Here is an 18,691-nt window from a genome sequence, read left to right on the forward strand (position 1 = left end):
TTTTAAAACACGTCTTTTGGGCTTTCCTTTCCCTCCGCCCAAACCCAGCGCAACAGATATTGTTGTCTTTGAGCTTCCTCTCAAGGTTTTAAAAACGTGTATGTTTAGGAGAAGTTTCCACACACTAATAAATATTGATTTGTAGATCTCACAATCCACCCTGTTCGGTGTCCAGCATCCTTATTGGTACACCGCCTGTTGTCTATCTCCTTCGGGGTTCAACCTTTGTCCTCTTTAAGCTTTCCCTTTCCCTTTGTCCCCAACATATACTCTTCTCTTTAGGCTTTCCTTGTCGAACTTCCTCTCAAGATTATTAAAACGCATCTGCTAGAGAGAGGTTTTCATATCTTTATAAAGAGTGTTTTGTTTCTATCTTCAACCAACATGTGATTTGACAGCGGTTTCTAATATTGGTTTAAATTTTTAATTTTATATATAATAAATCATTCATACATTTAATTATTTAAAAAATTTAAAATTTTATTAGACATCAAATAAAAAAATTTAAATTCTATTACAAACATTAATTTTACACGATTAAAACATTTAATTTAATTTTGTAAACTAAAAAAAGACAAAATTCAAAATTATTTATAATTTTTTGAGCACATAATTAATTATTAATTATTTTATAAAATTTAAAAAAAAGGACATTTCGATTTCCAATAACTATAATAATAAAATAGGTAGGAACAGAGGCCGGAGCATTATTATTCATCATTTATAATTATTTATAATTTAAATAACAATAATAATAATTCATAATTTTCTGAAAAATATAATTTAATAACAAAAATTAAAAAAATGACAACGGACGTGACAGTACAGCGCGAGAAACAAAAAAGAGACGTTATCGGAAATTACCAAATTACCCCTCCCCTACTCAAAAAAGACAACTCAATGCGAGGAGGAAGCTGAGAGAAAAACAGAGGTCCTGTCAGTGCCCAGCCATGGAAAATCAACCCAAGAAAATTAAAAAATAGGGAAAAAACCAGAAGAGAGAGAGAGGGTAAGAGAGAGAGAGAGAGTGGAGCTTTCAAGTAAACGGCGGAGCTGTATGAGGTTTTTCTAGTTAAACGGCGGAGCTGGTGGAGGTGGGCGGCGGATTGAGTGGACGAGTCAGTCATGGGCTGCTGTGGATCGTCCTTACAAAGGGCTCACAGTCTAGGAGGCACAAACAATCATGCCCCTCTTCCCCAAAACAATTCCCAATCACATCCTTCTAATGGCTCTTCTGATCCTGCAGCCGGCTACGGCGGTTGCGGCGGCGGCGGCGGCAGCGGCGTCCCTGCTTTCTCCGAATTCTCCTTCGCCGACCTCAAGGCTGCTACCAACAATTTCAGCTCGGATTACATCGTTTCCGAGAGCGGCGAGAAAGCCCCCAATGTCGTTTACAAAGGACGCCTTCAAAACCAGAGCAATCGCCGCTGGATCGCCGTCAAGAAGTTCACTAAGTTAGCTTGGCCTGACCCCAAACAGTTCGCTGTACTAATCCTTGAAACCCATTTCTCCATTTTTCTCGATTACATTCCATTGTTGATTTCTTGTATGATTTTGATCGGTTTCTTTAGGAGGAAGCATCAGGGGTGGGTAAATTGCGGCATAAAAGGCTAGCGAATCTTATTGGGTATTGCTGTGAAGGCGATGAGAGGCTTCTTATTGCGGAGTATATGCCCAATGACACCCTCGCAAAGCATCTGTTCCATTGTATGTTCATATAATTTATGAGATTAAGATCTTTGTTCTTGGTTATTAGCTCATGATGTGGTGATATCCATTTTGGGTTTACTTGACAGGGGAGAATCAGACGATTGAGTGGGCTATGAGATTGAGAGTTGCTTTACATATGGCTAAGGCATTAGATTACTGTAGCTCTCAGGAACGTCCATTGTATCATGATTTGAATGCGTATAGAGTTCTATTTGATGAGGTGATGCTACAATGGGTTTTGTATATGGTCATGTTTTGTCTGAATGAGAGCTGAATTATGGTTTGCTGATGGGTTTTGTTTTGACAGAATGGTGATCCTCGACTCTCTTGTTTTGGATTGATGAAGAACAGCCGGGATGGTAAAAGTTATAGCACTAATCTTGCATATACTCCACCTGAATATTTAAGAAATGGTATGTGTTCTTGTTTGTATTCATTCATGTTAGCTACATTGTGAGATCCTACGTTGATTGGAGAGAGGAACGAGTGTTAGCGACGACGGTGGGTTTCGAAGGGGGATGAATTTTATAAGGGTGTGGAAACCTCTCCCTATGAGACACGTTTTTAAAACCGTGAGGGGAAACCTGAAAGGAAAAGAACATAGAGGACAATATTTGCCAGCGGTTGGCTTGGGCTGTTACAAATGGTATCAGAGCCCGACACTCGGAGTTGTGATTGTGAGATCCCACATTAATTGGAGAGAGGACGCTGGGCTTTAAAGGGGATGAAACTTATAAGGGTGTGGAAACCTCTCTCTCCCACCAGATGCGTTTTAAAAATCTTGAGGGGAAGTCTGAGAGGGAAAAACCAAGAGACGGGAATATCTACTCGAGGTAGGCTTGGACTCTTACAAATGGTATCAGAGCCAGACACTGGGTGGTATGCCAGCGAGGATGTTGGGTCTCAAAGGCGGATGAATTTTATAAGGGTGTGAAAACCTCTCCCTAGCAGACTTGTTTTAAAAACCTTGAGGGGAAACTTGAAAGAGGAAACCGAAGAGGACAATATCTATTAGTGGTAGGCTTGGGCTCTTACAAATGGTATCAGAGCCAGACACTGGGTGGTATGCCAGCGAGGATGTTGGGTCTCAAAGGCGGATGAATTTTATAAGGGTGTGAAAACCTCTCCCTAGCAGACTTGTTTTAAAAACCTTGAGGGGAAACTTGTAAGACAAAGCGTAAAGAGGACAATATCTGGTAGGCTTGGGCTCTTACACATGGTATCAGAGCCAGACACTCGGTGATGTGCCACGAGGACGCTAGGTCCTGAAGGAGGTGGATTGTGAGATCCCACATCGATTGGAGAGAGAAACGAGTGTCAACGAGGACGCTGGGCCTCGAAGGCGGATGAATTTTATAAGGGTGTGAAAACCTCTTCGTACGAGACTTGTTTTAAAAACCTTGAGGGGAAACTTGAAAGAAAAAGCCTAAAGAGAACAATATCTGTTAGTGGTAGGCTTGGGCTCTTACAAACGGTATCAGAGCCCGACACTGGGCAGTGTGCCAACGAGGACGCTAGGTCCCGAAAAGGGTGGATTGTAAGATCCCACATCGATTGGAGAGAGGAATGAGTGTCAGCGAGGATGCTGGGTCTCGAAGGGGGATGAATTTTATAAGGTGTGGAAACCTCTCCCTAGCAGACGTGTTTTAGAAACCTTGAGGGGAAACTTGAAAGGGAAAGTCCAAAGAGGACGATATCTACTAGCAATGGGCTTGGCTATTACACACATTGGGGTGGCGGCTTCCTCAAATATTTTATCATTCATAGGGAGAAGTACTTCGATTTTAGTCATGTATATGTTTGTTTGTTACAGGACGAGTGACTGCAGAAAGTGTTATCTTTAGCTTTGGAACTGTGCTCTTAGATCTACTAAGTGGCAAGCACATCCCTCCTAGTCATGTAAGTGTTTGATCCTTATAACCCACATAGCTTTTATTGGTCAAAGGGCAATGGGACTTTTTGAAGCTAATAAATCATTTGCTATGACAAGAATTAATATGTGTAATGTTATGTGCAGGCACTCGATATGATACGAGGCAAAAACATTATTCTTTTAATGGATTCGCATTTGGAGGGTAACTTTTCAACTGCGGAGGCAACTGTCGTTTTTGATCTTGCTTCACGATGCTTACAATATGAACCTCGGGATCGGCCAAATACTAAGGACCTTGTTGCGACCCTCGAACCCTTACAAAATAAACCTGATGTAAGCAACCATGTTATTAGCTTGTATTCGATATTGATTACTGTGAGATCTCATGTCAGTTGGAGAGGGGAACGAAGCATTCCTTATAAGGGCGTGGAAACCTCTCACTACGAGACGTGTTTTAAAATCTTGAGAGGAAACCTAGAAGGGAAAGTCCAAAGAGGACAATATCTACTGACGGTGGGCTTGGGCTGTTACAAATGGTATCAGAGTCAGACACCGGGCGGTGTGCCAACGAGGATGTTGGGGGTCCCTAAGGAGGGGGTGGATTGTGAGATCCCATATCTGGCGGTGGGCTTGGGCTGTTACAAATGGTATCAGAGTCAGACACCGGGCTGTGTAACGAGGATGTTGGGGGTCCCCAAGGGAGTGGATTGTGAGATCCCACATTGGATGGAAAGGGGAACGAAGCATTCCTTATGAGGTTGTGGAAACCCCTCTCCCTACCAGACGCATTTTAAAACCTTGAGATAAATCCTAGAAGGGAAAACTCAAAGAGGATAATATCTGCTAGCGGTGGGTTTGGGCGGTTACAAATGGTATAGAGTCAGACACTAGGCAGTGTGCCAACGAAAGGGAACGAAACATTCCTTATTAGGGTGTAGAAACCTCTCCCTACTAGACGCGTTTTAAAACCTCGAACGGAAATCCAAAACGGAAAGTCCAAAGAGGACAATATCTGCTAGCGGTGGGCTCGGATTGTTACAAATGGTATCAGAGCTAGGAGAGCTTGGGCTATTACAAATGGTATCAGAGCCATACATCGGGCGGTGAGCTAGCAAGGATGCTGGCCTCAAGGGGGGTGGATTCTACATCAGTTGGAGAGGGGAACGAAGCATTCCGATAAGAGTGTGGAAACCTCTCCCTACCAGACTCGTTTTAAAACCTCGAGGGGTAACCCAGCAGGAAAAGCTCAAATAGGACAATATCTTCTAGCGGCCTCGATTCTTTTGTCTCGTTCGGTGCCTTCAAGTAGTGCATTGGCCAATGGTCTAAGCTTAAAAGACATGTCTTGAGATTGCAGGTTCCATCTTATGTGATGCTAGGAATTCCAAAGCATGAGGAAGCGCCTCCAACGCCACAACATCCTCTCACTCCAATGGGCGATGCTTGTACGAGGATGGATCTCACTGCTATCCATCAGATTTTGGTAATGACACACTACAAAGACGACGAAGGAACAAACGAGGTAAAGTCATTGTGATTCTTAAACAAATGTTGTTATTTTCTGTATGATATGTTTAAATTTCTAGAATTCTTTTCCAGTTGTCTTTCCAAGAATGGACTCAACAAATGAGAGACATGTTGGAGGCAAGGAAGCGTGGGGACTTGGCATTTCGTGACAAGGATTTTAAAACAGCAATTGACTGTTATTCTCAGGTACCATTTAGATTTCTTGTCTTTCAACTGCCACAAAATCACATTTGTTTACTTTTGGTCGGATGTTTGGTTGGATGTTAGCATCTGGTTTGAGTCCTAGTTGTAACAAACCAAACCCACCCCTACCAGATATTGTCCTCTTTGGGCTTTCCCTCAAAGTTTTTAAAACGAGCTAGTGAGAGGTGTCCACACACGCCTTTGTAAAGAATGTTTCGTTCCCCTCTCCAACTGATGTGGGATCTCACAATCCACCCCTTTGGAGCCGAGCATCCTCGTTGACACTCATTCCCTTTCTCTAATCGATGTGGGACCCCCTAATCTACCCATTTTCGGGCCCAGCATCTTCGTTGGCACACCACCTCGTGTCCACTCCCCTTTGGGGCTCAGCCTTCTTGCTGGCATATCTCTCGGTGTCTGGCTTTGATACCATTTGGATTAGCCCAAGCCCACCTGGCTTTGATACCATTTGTAACGACCCAAGCCCACCTGACTCTTATACCATTTGTAACGGCCCAAGCCCACCTGGCTCTGATACCATTTGTAACAGCCCGAGCTCACCGTTAGCATATATTGTCCTCTTTGGCTTTCCCTTTCAGGTTTCTCCTCGAGGTTTTTAAAATGCGTTTGCTAGGGAGAGGTGTCCACACCCTTATAAAGAATGTTTCGTGCCCCTCTCCAATCAATGTGGGATCTCACAATCCACCCCTTTGGAGTCGAGCGTCCTCGCTAACACTCATTCTCTTTCTCCAATCGATGTGGGCCTCCCCAATCCACCCCCTTTCGGGAGCCTAGCATCCTTGCTGGCACATTGCCTCGTGTCCACCCCTTGGGGCCTAGCCTCTTCACGGACACATCACCAAGTGTCTGGTTCTGATACCATTTATAACAGCTCTAGCCCACCACTAGCAGATATTGTTTCCTTTCGGGCTTCTCCTTAAGGTTTTTAAAACACGTATGCTAGGGAGAGGGAGAGGTGTCCACACCGTTATAAAGAATGCTTTGTTCTCCTCTCCACTCGATGCGGGAACTCACATACGTAATCAACTAGTTGCTCTCAATGTTTGTTTCTGGTTATGAATGAATTGGAAGAATTGTTCTTGTTGAAGACTAAAACAAGAAGTAACTATGATATACACAATCTGCAGTTCATTGATGTTGGCACCATGGTTTCTCCCACTGTTTATGCACGACGGAGCCTATGTTATCTTCTTTGTGACCAACCCGACGCTGCTCTTCGAGACGCGATGCAAGCCCAATGTGTTTACCCCGATTGGTCGACTTCATTTTACATGCAGGCCGTTGCGCTTGCCAAGCTAGATATGCACAAGGACGCAGCCGACATGTTGAACGAGGCTGCTGCATTAGAAGAGAAACGACAAAAAGGCGGCCGAGGATCTTGAGAATCGACTCGCAGTAAGTGTCGTCCTTCCTGTGTTGTGTTCCTGGTCTGTGGTTTGCTGCTGTTGATAGTTTTTGAAACAGGAACATAACATGGAGTTGCACTTAAAATGGAAAGTTACTAAATATGGTCATAAAATCAAATTTGTAAGATAGAAAGGAACTGATGTCTTCTCAATAATTGTGTTATTTTTTTTTTTCTTTTTAAATTGGGAAATAATTTCTTGGTTCTATTTATGTATAAGCTTAATACAGCATATTTTGATTCTTGGGTGTGCATAATTGTGCCACGAAGAAATCGAGCTCGAGCTCGTATTATTGTTACTCATGATAGCAACATCATCTTAAGATCAATAGGAAAATGTTCGTTTTGAAGACAATATACTAATAAGATTGTAATCCATGATTCTCTTACGTTTTTTGAACGTGTCTATTATAGAGAGGTTTTCACTCATAAAAAATACAGAAAGCCTCTCCAATCGATGTGGGATCTCATAGTCTCATCCCTTTTAGGGGCCAGTGTCCTTGTTGGCACATCGCCCGGTGACAGCCCAAATCTATCGCTAACATATGTTTCTCTTTGGGCTTCCCCTCAAGGCTTTAAAACGCGTTTGTTAGGGAGATGTTTCCACTCACTTATAAGGAATGTTTCGCTCCCCTTTCCGATTGATGTGAGATTTCACATAACAGTTGTGGGTAAAATTAAATCCTAAATAAAAATGGATTACGAATAGCTTTGAAGAAAGCCAAGGAGTTGAACCTCGGTTGACTACGCTCTAGTGACCCGAAGGTAGATGCGAAGTCACCATACTTGAGTAGACCATGCCCTGGTGATCCAAGGTCTAAGATCGGGTCCATGAGGTCAACTCTTTATTTAAGTCAAGCTGTCTAGTCTAGATAAACCATGGTTAAAATTGAAATAAGAAGAGGAAAACTTAAGTGTAGAAACTCTCATCGGTGATCGAATTCGATATAAATGGAAAGAAGAGACCCACACATGAGCTATGCTATAACTATTCTTAATTCTTACTATGCTAACACAATCCCGAATTTGACTTAGACATCATAGTATGTTTGACAAGAAACACACCATTTTGCAAGTATTATTACTCGTTCATATCATAATTCGTTATGCCGTGTACGTATAAATGAAAGTTAAGTTTATGAAATAATAAACGTATGACCTGAGGTCAACTCTAAGATCGGGCCCATGAGGTCAACTTTTTTTTTTTTTTTTTTTTTTTTTTTTTTTTTTTTTTGTAACATGCATTAGGATACTTCCCCATTACGACGAGTATGGATGTGTACATTATTATGTCTATGTACGTCATGTTATTATGCAGCCTCCTTTTCCTCCATGGCTCCGACAACATGAGCCTACGTGAGCTAAAGGGCTAGCCCAAGAGTATGTATACGATTGCCCGGTGGGTCTATGTGTGCATACATGACCCGTGTGTAAAGAAGTACTACACATCCAATTTTAGCTCAAACTGAAAAGTAGAGTTCAAGTCATGAAATGTTTTTATGAAAGAATAGGTCCCTCTATGATTACTTGCGTATGCATTTTCCGACCCAATAGTGAAGTTACTTACCGAGTATTTTTTAAAATACTCAAGCCACGTGCTACTCTTATTTTTCAACTAAGGCACCCCTGTACGAACTACGACATCACAATGACGACTACGGGACCAAAACTAGGGCAATACATTCACGACGTTTATCTTTCATAGCCCTTAGGTTAAATTTGGGCAAATACTTCAATTTCTTAATTTTATTTAAATTCGTGTTATTTATTTTCTGCCACATTATCTTTCATGACTTTTTTATGAACGTGTAAGTTCACGGCCTCATTATATATATGTTATGCATGTAGTAGTGTCCACTGTCATGCCTCATTTATGTCCCGTCATTTTCTCATTTATCTTTATTTTCGAAAAATATCTCTTAATTTTTCTAAACTTTGAAATAGTCTTTTTAAGTTTATTTAATGATATTCTTTAGGAACATCAATAATCTCTTAATTACTTGCTTACTATTATATATATTTATAGCTAACTTTAAGAACAAAACGACACAATTTAAAAAGGCACCCCTAAATCAAAGCCACACATTTAGGTGCCTTCAATATAAATATTGTAAAATATGGGACCATAAGATTAAATGACTAATAATTTTTCTTTCCTCGTATTGGTACAACAAAAATAGGAATAAATAGGAATAAAATGTTGGGTGTTTTCATAAATATCAATAATAGGAGCCTAAATATTGAATTATTATGATAGATTATTATTATTTCGATTGACGATCATAGAAAATTGATTTGATTTGAAAAACAGATCAGATTGAGTTGGGTTAGGTTCAAATATATGAAAATTTTATGAGATGAGTTGGTTCGTGGGTTATCCTAAAATTAGTTCGAACAGGGTTGGATATGGAATACTTCCTCACGCACGTGCACATAGGCTCACCAAGCGGGCTCACATACCCCTTGAGCCTAGCTCATTGGGTTAGCACTCGCTAATTGGCTGCCAGACACTAAGAAGGAAAAGGGTCCGCATAACATTATGGTGAACATAAATGTTGTAAGTTGTAAGGTATGCGGCCATACTTATCATAATGAGAAAGTATCCCGATGCATATGACATACAAAAATGTATGAGATCCCATTCCGTAGGTTAAAATCATGTTATAAATTTATGATGCAAGTCAAACCGCTATTCTTCTATAGTATTAGAATTATGTATACATAATTCGTGTCAAATCTTTCGTACATAGCATAGTTTGTATGACATGGTCTATGGAGGTTTATGCATCATAGATTATCGTCATTATAACATATCACTATAGCATAACTTACAAGCATGACATAACTTAACATATCATATCATGACATAACATAGAACAACATAGTATAAAAATCATAATTATGACAGGTAGGTGCAGGCCATGGGAGACACTTCATCATACATAACACAATAGTTAACCTAAGTAGAGTCACTAAAGGTTCTTAGAGCTGGCTTGAATATGTTCCTCAACGTTTGATTCGATCGATGTTAATCCATGTCATCAAATTAGAATAAACTAACGAGTTTAGCTTATCTAAAGGTATCAAATAATCCCATCTTCTAGCTCAAAATAGTTTAAATTGAGCAACCATGGGTCATACTAATCTCAAATGCCTCCGATAATGTCAAAGATAGCTCTGGAAAGTCAAAAATATAGGGAATGACCTGAGGGATGACTCAATCCGAGCCACACGTGAGGTGTTAACGAGTTGAGATCCAAGTGACAAGAGGCAAGGCAAACAACGTGTTGAACCATCTTGTGAGTTGCAATGTTCTCCCTCTCGATATACATAGATTTTAGAGTTAAATGAGAGGGATTTGAAGGGAAAGACATGAGATCGGTTGTGGTTGCAAGATCTCCAGCAGGTTAGAATTACGAATCTTCATAATGGTACGATATTGTCCATTTTGAGCATAATCTCTCATGGTTTTGCTTTGGACGTCCTACATGACCTCATACTAATAAAGATGTATTCCTTACTCATAAACTCATGATCGTTCATTAAATTAGTCAACGTGAGACTCCTTCTCAACAATCCTCAACACAACACCTAGCCGAAAATCTCGCATTTTTTTCTGCAATTTTTTAAAAATAAAAACTCAACTATCGTTACAAACTAATCTAACCCAACTATTTTACGAATGAGCTGGGTTAGATTCATTATTGAATAAGAGTCACTTCGATTGAAAAATTTACAACCCGAACAATTGAATTGACTTTAAAAAATGTTTTATTACGACCCGACTCAATTCACGAACACCCGTACTTGATATTTATGGTATTGTAAATGTGTTGATCTCATAAGGATCCAAATTAGATACTTCCACCCATCTATCTCTCTAAATGTAGATAATAAGGCAAAGGCCACATCTTTCTCTACGTGTATGTTAACATCACCTTAGGTTGTACAGAAGATATGGGCCTTTTGGATTCCCCATCCGTACAACCCTTACGTCATTGCCCCCACACGCCCATAACAATATATATATATATATATTAATTAAAAAAATTCTCAACACAATAATATATATATTTCAAATTAAATATATTATTTCTTCCCTTATTTGTACAAAAAAAAAAAAAAAAAAAAAAAAAAAAAAAAAAAAAAAAAAAAAGAACTCTAGAAAGACAGATATGTTCTTGTTTTTTTTTGTTTCACCGGTAGAATTCTGTCTGCAAACTGGCGTTCAGCTCCATCTGTTCATCTTCCCATTTGACCTTTGCCACGACGCGGTCATGAACGGGCACGTATTCCTATAATTCAACCGTATTAAATCACTACTAAACTTTGACGTAATTGAAAAATAAAAGAGGTAATTTAGAAGTTCAAACGAACCTCGAGCTTTTGAACAAGCTCCTTAGCATTAGGAGCAGAGACAATGATACTACGTTGAGATGGCATGATGAAGCCATCGTCCACAGCCTTGTCGATGAAGGAGAGAAGCGAGTTGTAATAACCATGAACGTTAAGCAAACCCACCTATTTAATCCAACAACCTCTTTTCAATAATCTACTTACTTAAATAAAACGTCCCATGTTTAAGAATTCGAATTCGATATCGGATGACTATAGACATTCCCTATATTCTCTGCAACATAATCACGTTATCTACTTCTATAGACCAACTCGAATCCTTTCGACATGCTTTATTCTCACTCACATACCTCAAAACATATTTATGTTTGAAGTTCCTATGATCGAAGAACCATCGTATAAGAAAGTGTATCTTGTTGGTAAAAATAGTAACTTTTCTTAGCTATCCTATTCTCGGGATTGTTGAGGATTGTTGGGAGTGAGTTCCACGTTGGTTAATTTAGGAAATGATCATGAATTTATAAGTCAAAGAATACATCTCCATTGGAATGAGATCTTTCCCGCCTTTCGAGAAAGCCCAAAGCAAAGTCATGAGAGCTTATGATCAAAGTGGACAATATCATACCATTGTGGAAACTCGTGATTTCTAATAGTATTGATTCATTCATGTACTGTTCTTTATTCGAGTGTTGCGATAAAACCGTTTTAGATAGGATCTTACCGGTTTGTCGTGGATACCGAGCTGGGCCCACGTTATGACTTCGAGGAGCTCTTCCAATGTTCCATATCCACCTGTTGGGTAACATGATTAGTTTAGTTTAAGCTAAAAATGTTTTGTTTGGTTAAAAGAGAAAGAGACCTGGGAGGGCAATGAAACAGTCAGAGTGGCGGGCCATCTCCGCTTTCCTTTGATGCATGTCGGCAACTGGTCGGACCTCCCCAACTGTTTCCCCAGTAATCTGTTACACCAACACCATATAGTAAATAATACACATAATCAACATTATGGATTTTTAATCCTAAGTTTTTATATTCCTTAAACTTTGTCTTAAAACATGTTATGTCGGATGATATTTGTAACATTCAAATTCAAAACTTTATCCTTGTTTTTTTTAGTTATATTTGCACGATAATCGAGATTTCTTACCTCTTTACGCATCAATGTTTTTGGGATAATTCTGTCAAATAATTAATAACCCATCAAATATCAAATGAATTTCGGTTAAATATTTAACTCGAAAAATATTAATTTTACCCTATCACATGTCCACCTCCGTTGTGAACCTCTTGAGAGACGAGTCCCATTAAGCCAATACTTCCTCCACCGTAAACAAGGTCCAATCTCCTTGAGACCTAACACAAAGAATAGAACTCAATGAAAAAGGGTATATTTTAACGGGCAAAGATCACTGCTAGTAGATATTGTCTCGTTCTCCTTTCTAACCCAGGTAGGATCTCGCAATCCACCCTCTGGAGGCCCAACGTCCTTGCTGGCACATCGCCCGGTGTCTAGCTCTGATACCATTTTTAATCGTCCAAGCCCACTGCTAGTAGATATTATTCTTTTTGGGCTTTCCTTTCTGGGTTTCCCCATAAAATTTTTAAAACGCGTGAACTAGAGAGAAGTTTCCACACCCTTATAAGAAATGTTTCGTTTCCCTCTCTAACAAAGATATGGGATATTACAATCCACTCCCTTGGGAGCCCAACGTCCTCGCTGGCACACCGCCCGGTATCTTGCTCTAATACAATTTGTAACAGCCCAAGCCCACCGCTTACAAATATCCATCTCGACCCGTTACGTATCACCATCAGCCTTACGACGTCTGATAAGGAGAGGTTTTCACACCCTTATAAGGGATGCTTCGTTCCTCTCTCTAACCGACGTGAGATCTCACATATATAGCCAGCCAAAGCCTAAAAGTACCTACCAATTCTCCGGCGAGCTCAACGGCCGCTTCACGGTAGCAATTTCTCTTACCAACACTACTCCCACAAAAAACACAGACCCTTTTAAACCTCGAGATTATGGGTTGATTGTGTGTAATCTCCCCATCATCGCCCATAATATAGCTGCTCCTTAGCCTTTCCTTGTTTGGTTAGGCAAAATAAGATGACCCAAAGACAGAATTTTGAAGGAGAGAATAATGGAATTTGGTAGCTTAGGCTGCAAAGAGGGAAAGAAAAGGGGATACCAAAAGAAGGAAGGTCCAAAGAAGGCCATATATAGAAGACAACAGGCAAAGGCAAAGGCAAAGGCAAAGGCAAAGGCAAAGAGCAGTCAATTTGAGTCACTTCTTAAATCATGTTGGGCCACGTGAAGGGTGGCACTCATATTCTCTTGGATCATCCATTTCGCCGACAGGATTCAGTTCTCTACGTGATGCTCTACATTTCTTTCTATGGGTCATTATCTCTCCTCCTCTCTCATTGCTCCACCTGTCTTCTTTATCTCTTCTATCCACTTTTTCTATATATATATTTTTTCTAACCTTTGACTTTCAAAACTAATACTACTACCTACCAAACGATGAACACGTCTATTGGGTCAGTGGTCGGTGAAGAGTCGGTACAAGGACTTGTGAATGTTTTATTATGCTTCTTTCCGATTCCTTTTGGATTGTTTATTTCATTATGATTTGGTTATTTGTTTTAGTGTGCTTCGATCGAGGGTCAAAATTGTTAGACAAACACGACTCTTCACAATGGTATGATATTGTCCACTTTGAGCATAAGTTCTCATGGCTTTGCTTTGGGTTTCCCCAAAAGGCCCCACTCCAATGGAGAGAGTATAGGCTCGACTCCTTTGGAGTCTTAGTCATTTTTAACTGCCTTCGAGGAGGCTTGACTCCTTTTTCTTTTGGAGTCCTTTGTTCGACATTTGAGGATTTACTAATCTATTGGCACAACTAAGTTTAGGGCATGACTCTGATATCATGTTAGACGAACACGACTCTCCACAATGGTATGATATTGTCCACTTTGAGCATAAGCTCTCTTGGCTTTGCTTTTGGTTTCCCCAAAAGGCCTCATTCCAATGGAAAGAGTATAGGCTCGACTCCTTTGTAGTCTTAGTCATTTTTAACTGCCTTCAAGGAGGCTCGACTCCTTTTTCTTTTGGAGTCCTTTGTTCGACATTTGAGAATTTACCAATCTATTGGCACGACTAAGTTTAGGGCATGACTCTGATATCATGTTAGACGAACCTCCTTTTTCTTTTGGAGTCCTTTGTTCAACATTTGAGGATTTATTAATCTATTGGCACAACTAAGTTTAGGGCATGACTCTGATACCATGTTAGACAAACACGACTCTCCACAATGGTATGATATAGTCCACTTTGAGCATAAGCTCTCTTGGGTTTGCTTTGGGTTTCCCCAAAAGGTCTCACTCCAATAGAGAGAGTATTCTTTGTTTATAAACCCATGATCATTCCCTAAATTAGCCGATGTGGGACTTTCATCATCCAACAAAAAATAACAGTACTACCAAGCAAACGATGAACGCGTCTATTGGGTCAGTGGTCGGTGAAGTACTTGTGAGAGTCGGTACAAGAAGAAAACCAAAGGAAAATCGAGGAGAGACAAAAAATGGTCTATTTTAAAATTTTAGAGACACCTAAAAATCTATTTTATCAAATGATTAATTAGTTTGTTGGTTTAGGCTATTGATTACACTTTTGATTTGTTAATTATTAATTCAAAAGCTATAAAGAGTAAAAGATCTATCAACTTTTGACCAACGAAACTTTAAGAGATTAATATTGATTATGTTTAATGACATAATATACCAACAAAAAAAGCACAATCATTGGCACACACGTTAATGGGGGATTAAACGTCGATGTATAAAGGTTCTGTTAATTATTGCGAGCTAGAACACGATAAGAATATAATTAATGGTAAGAAAAACGACGCAAGACGTTTTTAGATTGGTTCGATTTCGAGACTACTTCATGAGTCTCACCCGAAGAATAAGATTAGCCAATTAAAGGTTAGTAGAATTTAGAATCAACTTAAGAAAAGTTTAATCTTAAATCATGTCGTACTAGTTCATCGACTCCTCTTTCGATTGAACCTTTTTAACACAAGCTTTCATAGCTTTTAAGAAGTCTCAGCGTTTCAAACGGTTCTTTTGCTTGTCACAAACTCAATTGGGGTCTGGACATCATTCTCTTTCTTTCAAGTCCAATCTAGGTTTGGGAGTTGTTTACCTTTTCTGGCGACGGGGATCTAGTGGATGTCGTATCTAAGCTCTGAGGTGAACCAACTTTTCTGTTTTTCAGACTTAACTAGCTTATATTTCCATATGACTGAATCATCGGTTTCTTGGATTAGGGAGGTGCAACCTCATCATAATCATCTCCTATGTGAATATCATATGTGTAAGGTTAGTTGGCTACCCTTCTATGAACTATAAAGTTAAACTGAATCTAGAGGAGTGAATCTGTGTATCGGCTAGCTACTAAGTATACTTGTGTGTTGTCTCTCATCCTCTCTCAAAACAGGTTTAAGGATCCTCAACCCTGTTCGCGAGGCCTTTGACCCATTTCCACACATGATAGGGACACCTAAGTCGCCTTGATGTACTATCCTATCTGACCAATTTAGGTTAAACTCGACGATATGAGTTTTTGAATACCTATTGCTCATCGGGAGCATTATTAGGTCAAATCTAAGCCACTAGATAGTGCTATTAATGTACCATAGAGTATAGGAAGCCGCCTGGATTTGGTAAGATTCCTTAGTCTTTTCTATATCCTACAGAGGTTAGCTAGGTTCTTTACGGCATCTAGACAGTTCAAACCTTAGACTCTCTCTTCTAGGACTTTATGAACTAGTTCTCAGAGTTAATTTAGTTTTGGGAGCACTAGAGTTATGTTCTCTTTGTAACTCATGATCTTGGGGTGCTCGGTCTACTGGAAGTGTCCTAACCTTGGTCACTGTGAAACCGTCCTAGCTCTAACACTATTCTTATCTTACTTCAATTAATTGGAGTACAAATCTTAAACCCATATCAGAGTTCCTAATATAGTAGTTACAAGCTTGCAACGACACGTGAGTCTTTGGTTCAGTCGCACATCGCTCTCACTCGAGTTGGTTTTTCGCTTAATCTTCTTTGATTTTTCTTTAACATGTCATGGGATCGAGACTTGAGAGATGTTCTTTTTACGATTTTTGGTTGAATTTCTTCACGTGCTTTATTCTAGGTTTCGAGCTCCAAGAAGTTAAAGAGTTTTATCACGCTTTTCCTCAGCTTGACGGATATCTTTTTCCTATTGAACAATTTTCATAAAGGATGCTCGGTCAAAAAATGACTCCGGGTTAGACGTGGAGTTTGAAAAACGGTTTTCAAACGTTTTCCTCTCAATCCTTCTTTCATCTATTTCTTTTCATTTTTCTCATCTAATCTATCAGATTAGACATTAATCAGCTACCTAATATGGAGAAAAGAGCTAAATTACAAAAATGTCCATCCAACTTTGGCCTTTGACTTTGACTTTTCTTTTTCTTTTTCACGATTTTCTTTTTTTTTTCTTGAAAAAATATTTTAAAAACTTTTCTCTTCTTACAAAATCTTTAATAAAATCATTTAACTCGAAAAATAAAAAGAAAATTTAGGAAGGTTCGTATCTTCCGAGCTAAGGGAGTTGTTGAACTTCTAAGACGAAGGAGGCTGACGTGGTTGGGTCAAATCAGTTTAGTTGGATCGGTTTTCTTCCCAACCTAATTTAACTCATTTTTAATTCATTTTTTTCAATTCAATTTCAATGATATTAATATATTTTTAGGAGGTTTGGAGGAATTTGAATTAGAAACGGGGATAAATTCACTAGCAAAGAGAGCTTTAGAACGAGGTAAGTAACAATATGATATAAGACTGAATTCTGAAGATGAACTAAGATCGAGCTGACTGATTTGTTTGTTGAAAGCATGATGTTCGTTTCACTGACCAACATCCATGATTATTTTAAAATACTCTAAAGAAAACGAGAACTGAACTCGTTAACAAGCAAGGCTTAGGTCGACGATTAAAATACCTACTTCGTCTCGTTGAACGTTCCGAGATAAGAATATTAATTAATGTAATTAGGTTTTGATTAAACCTAATTAATTAGTAGAGGTAGAGAGAGATAATATTTTGGTCCACTTGTTTAAGTGTGGTGGACTCCCAACTACAAACACACTCACTACCCTATCACTTTGACTTATCCATATTGTAGTGCGTGGACTTGTCAGAGCTTTACCACTTTTTCTGAACTGCCTTGTCGGGTTGGAACATTCATTGAATAACAATTTTAAACGTTCTTCTTTCAAACTTTGAATTGCTTTTACCTCAATTCTTATTCCTATCTTTTTCTTTGCCCTTTCAAGGAATATGCTTCCAAATGGGTAGCAATTACACCAACATATCGAATACTTACCAGAAGTAAGTTGATCTCGGTTGGAGAGGGGAACAAAACAGTTTTTTATAAGAGTGTAAAAATCTCTCTCTAATAGAGGCGTTTTAAACCCGTGAGATTGACGGTGCTACGTAACGGGCCAAAACGGACAATATTTACTAGTGGTGAGATTGAGCTGTTACAAATGGTATCAGAGCTATGCACCAAGCCGTGTGCCAACGAGGATGCTGGCCTCAAAGGGGGTGAATTCTGAGGTCTTATATTGGTTGGAGAGAGGAACAAAATATTTTTATAAGGGTGTGGAAGCCTCTCTATAGTAGACGCGTTTTAAAACTATGAGACTGTCGACGATATGTAATGGGCCAAAACGGACAATATCTACTAGTGGCATCAGAGCTATGCACCAAGCGGTGGGCCAGCGAGGATACTGGCCTCAAAGGGGATGGATTATGAGGTCTTAAATTGGTTGGAGAGAAGAACGAAATATGTTTATAAGGATGTGGAAACCTCTCCCTAGTAGATGCGTTTTAAAACCGTGAGCCCGACGGCGATACATAACGAGCCAAAACGAACAATACCTACTAGCGATGGACTTGAATTGTTATAATGAATCTTCTCTCGACCCTAATTGCCTCTCATAATCCTTTTATGTTCTCATCTCTCGTGGTCATAAAAAAAAAACAAGAAAGTAAGTATTATTCTTGGTTGATACGGATGTGTTCAAATCGAATTTGAATACCACTTGCCTACTCACAACGTACTCATAACTATTAAAATATTTAGGAGCGTTTGTGAGTTAGGCTGAGATATTTTCATACTCAACAATTGGGTTATAAATTTTTTTTTTTTAATTTAAACAATAATTATTAAATAACGAACTCAATCCAACCCAACCCTAATTTTTTTTTTTTAGTTTTATTGGTTTGGATTGATCATATCAATTATTCAATTTTTGTCTTGTTTCCTAAAACATTTACTTATTCAATTTCAAAGCTTAATTAAAATCATTAAAAATTATTGGTAAGGGTTATCAGATCAATAAATAATCAAAATTAACCATAAATTAGGGTTGATTTGGTCCAACCTAATGGAATGGAAGGAAAAACTCATGAATCAACTCAATTCAAGAAGTTTTTATTTATTTGAATTCAACTCAATCCGACCTAAAGAAATTTATAACCCACCACAAACGATACAAGCCGGGTTAGTTTGA

The 18,691-nt window shown here is 39.1% G+C and overlaps 2 protein-coding genes across 2 annotated transcripts; one reads left to right on the forward strand and one right to left on the reverse strand.

The window, feature by feature from the left end:
- The first annotated feature begins 908 nt into the window (after positions 1 to 908).
- LOC111806109 (serine/threonine-protein kinase BSK1) lies at positions 909 to 6,961 on the forward strand. Its single transcript, XM_023691467.2, has 9 exons — positions 909 to 1,485; positions 1,572 to 1,707; positions 1,797 to 1,930; positions 2,018 to 2,123; positions 3,524 to 3,609; positions 3,728 to 3,916; positions 4,941 to 5,105; positions 5,183 to 5,296; positions 6,442 to 6,961. Exons 1-9 carry the CDS (start codon positions 1,126 to 1,128, stop codon positions 6,694 to 6,696), a joined length of 1,545 nt encoding a protein of 514 aa, XP_023547235.2. The 5' UTR covers positions 909 to 1,125; the 3' UTR covers positions 6,697 to 6,961.
- A 3,869-nt stretch (positions 6,962 to 10,830) lies between these two features.
- LOC111805868 (cytokinin riboside 5'-monophosphate phosphoribohydrolase LOG1-like) lies at positions 10,831 to 13,290 on the reverse strand. The gene is made up of 7 exons (XM_023691135.2): positions 13,007 to 13,290; positions 12,331 to 12,428; positions 12,223 to 12,253; positions 11,935 to 12,034; positions 11,797 to 11,867; positions 11,097 to 11,240; positions 10,831 to 11,014 (listed from the first exon to the last, which is right to left on the reverse strand). Exons 1-7 carry the CDS (start codon positions 13,139 to 13,141, stop codon positions 10,916 to 10,918), a joined length of 678 nt encoding a protein of 225 aa, XP_023546903.2. The 5' UTR covers positions 13,142 to 13,290; the 3' UTR covers positions 10,831 to 10,915.
- Positions 13,291 to 18,691: the final 5,401 nt, after the last annotated feature.

The sequence above is a fragment of the Cucurbita pepo genome, chromosome 11 (genome assembly GCF_057944985.1).
Source record: "Cucurbita pepo subsp. pepo isolate OVF chromosome 11, ASM5794498v1, whole genome shotgun sequence".
Lineage (NCBI taxonomy): Eukaryota > Viridiplantae > Streptophyta > Magnoliopsida > Cucurbitales > Cucurbitaceae > Cucurbita > Cucurbita pepo.

Coding starts and splice junctions, on each gene's coding strand:
- LOC111806109 (XM_023691467.2), top strand. CDS start 1,126: ATGGGCTGCTGTGGATCGTCCTTACAAAGGGCTCACAGTCTAGGAGGC. Junction 3,610..3,727: donor AGCACATCCCTCCTAGTCAT/GTAAGTGTTTGA, acceptor TGTTATGTGCAG/GCACTCGATATGATACGAGG. Junction 5,297..6,441: donor CAATTGACTGTTATTCTCAG/GTACCATTTAGA, acceptor CACAATCTGCAG/TTCATTGATGTTGGCACCAT.
- LOC111805868 (XM_023691135.2), bottom strand. CDS start 13,141: ATGGGCGATGATGGGGAGATTACACACAATCAACCCATAATCTCGAGG. Junction 11,241..11,796: donor TCGGTATCCACGACAAACCG/GTAAGATCCTAT, acceptor TGGATTAAATAG/GTGGGTTTGCTTAACGTTCA. Junction 11,015..11,096: donor AGCTTGTTCAAAAGCTCGAG/GTTCGTTTGAAC, acceptor GTTGAATTATAG/GAATACGTGCCCGTTCATGA.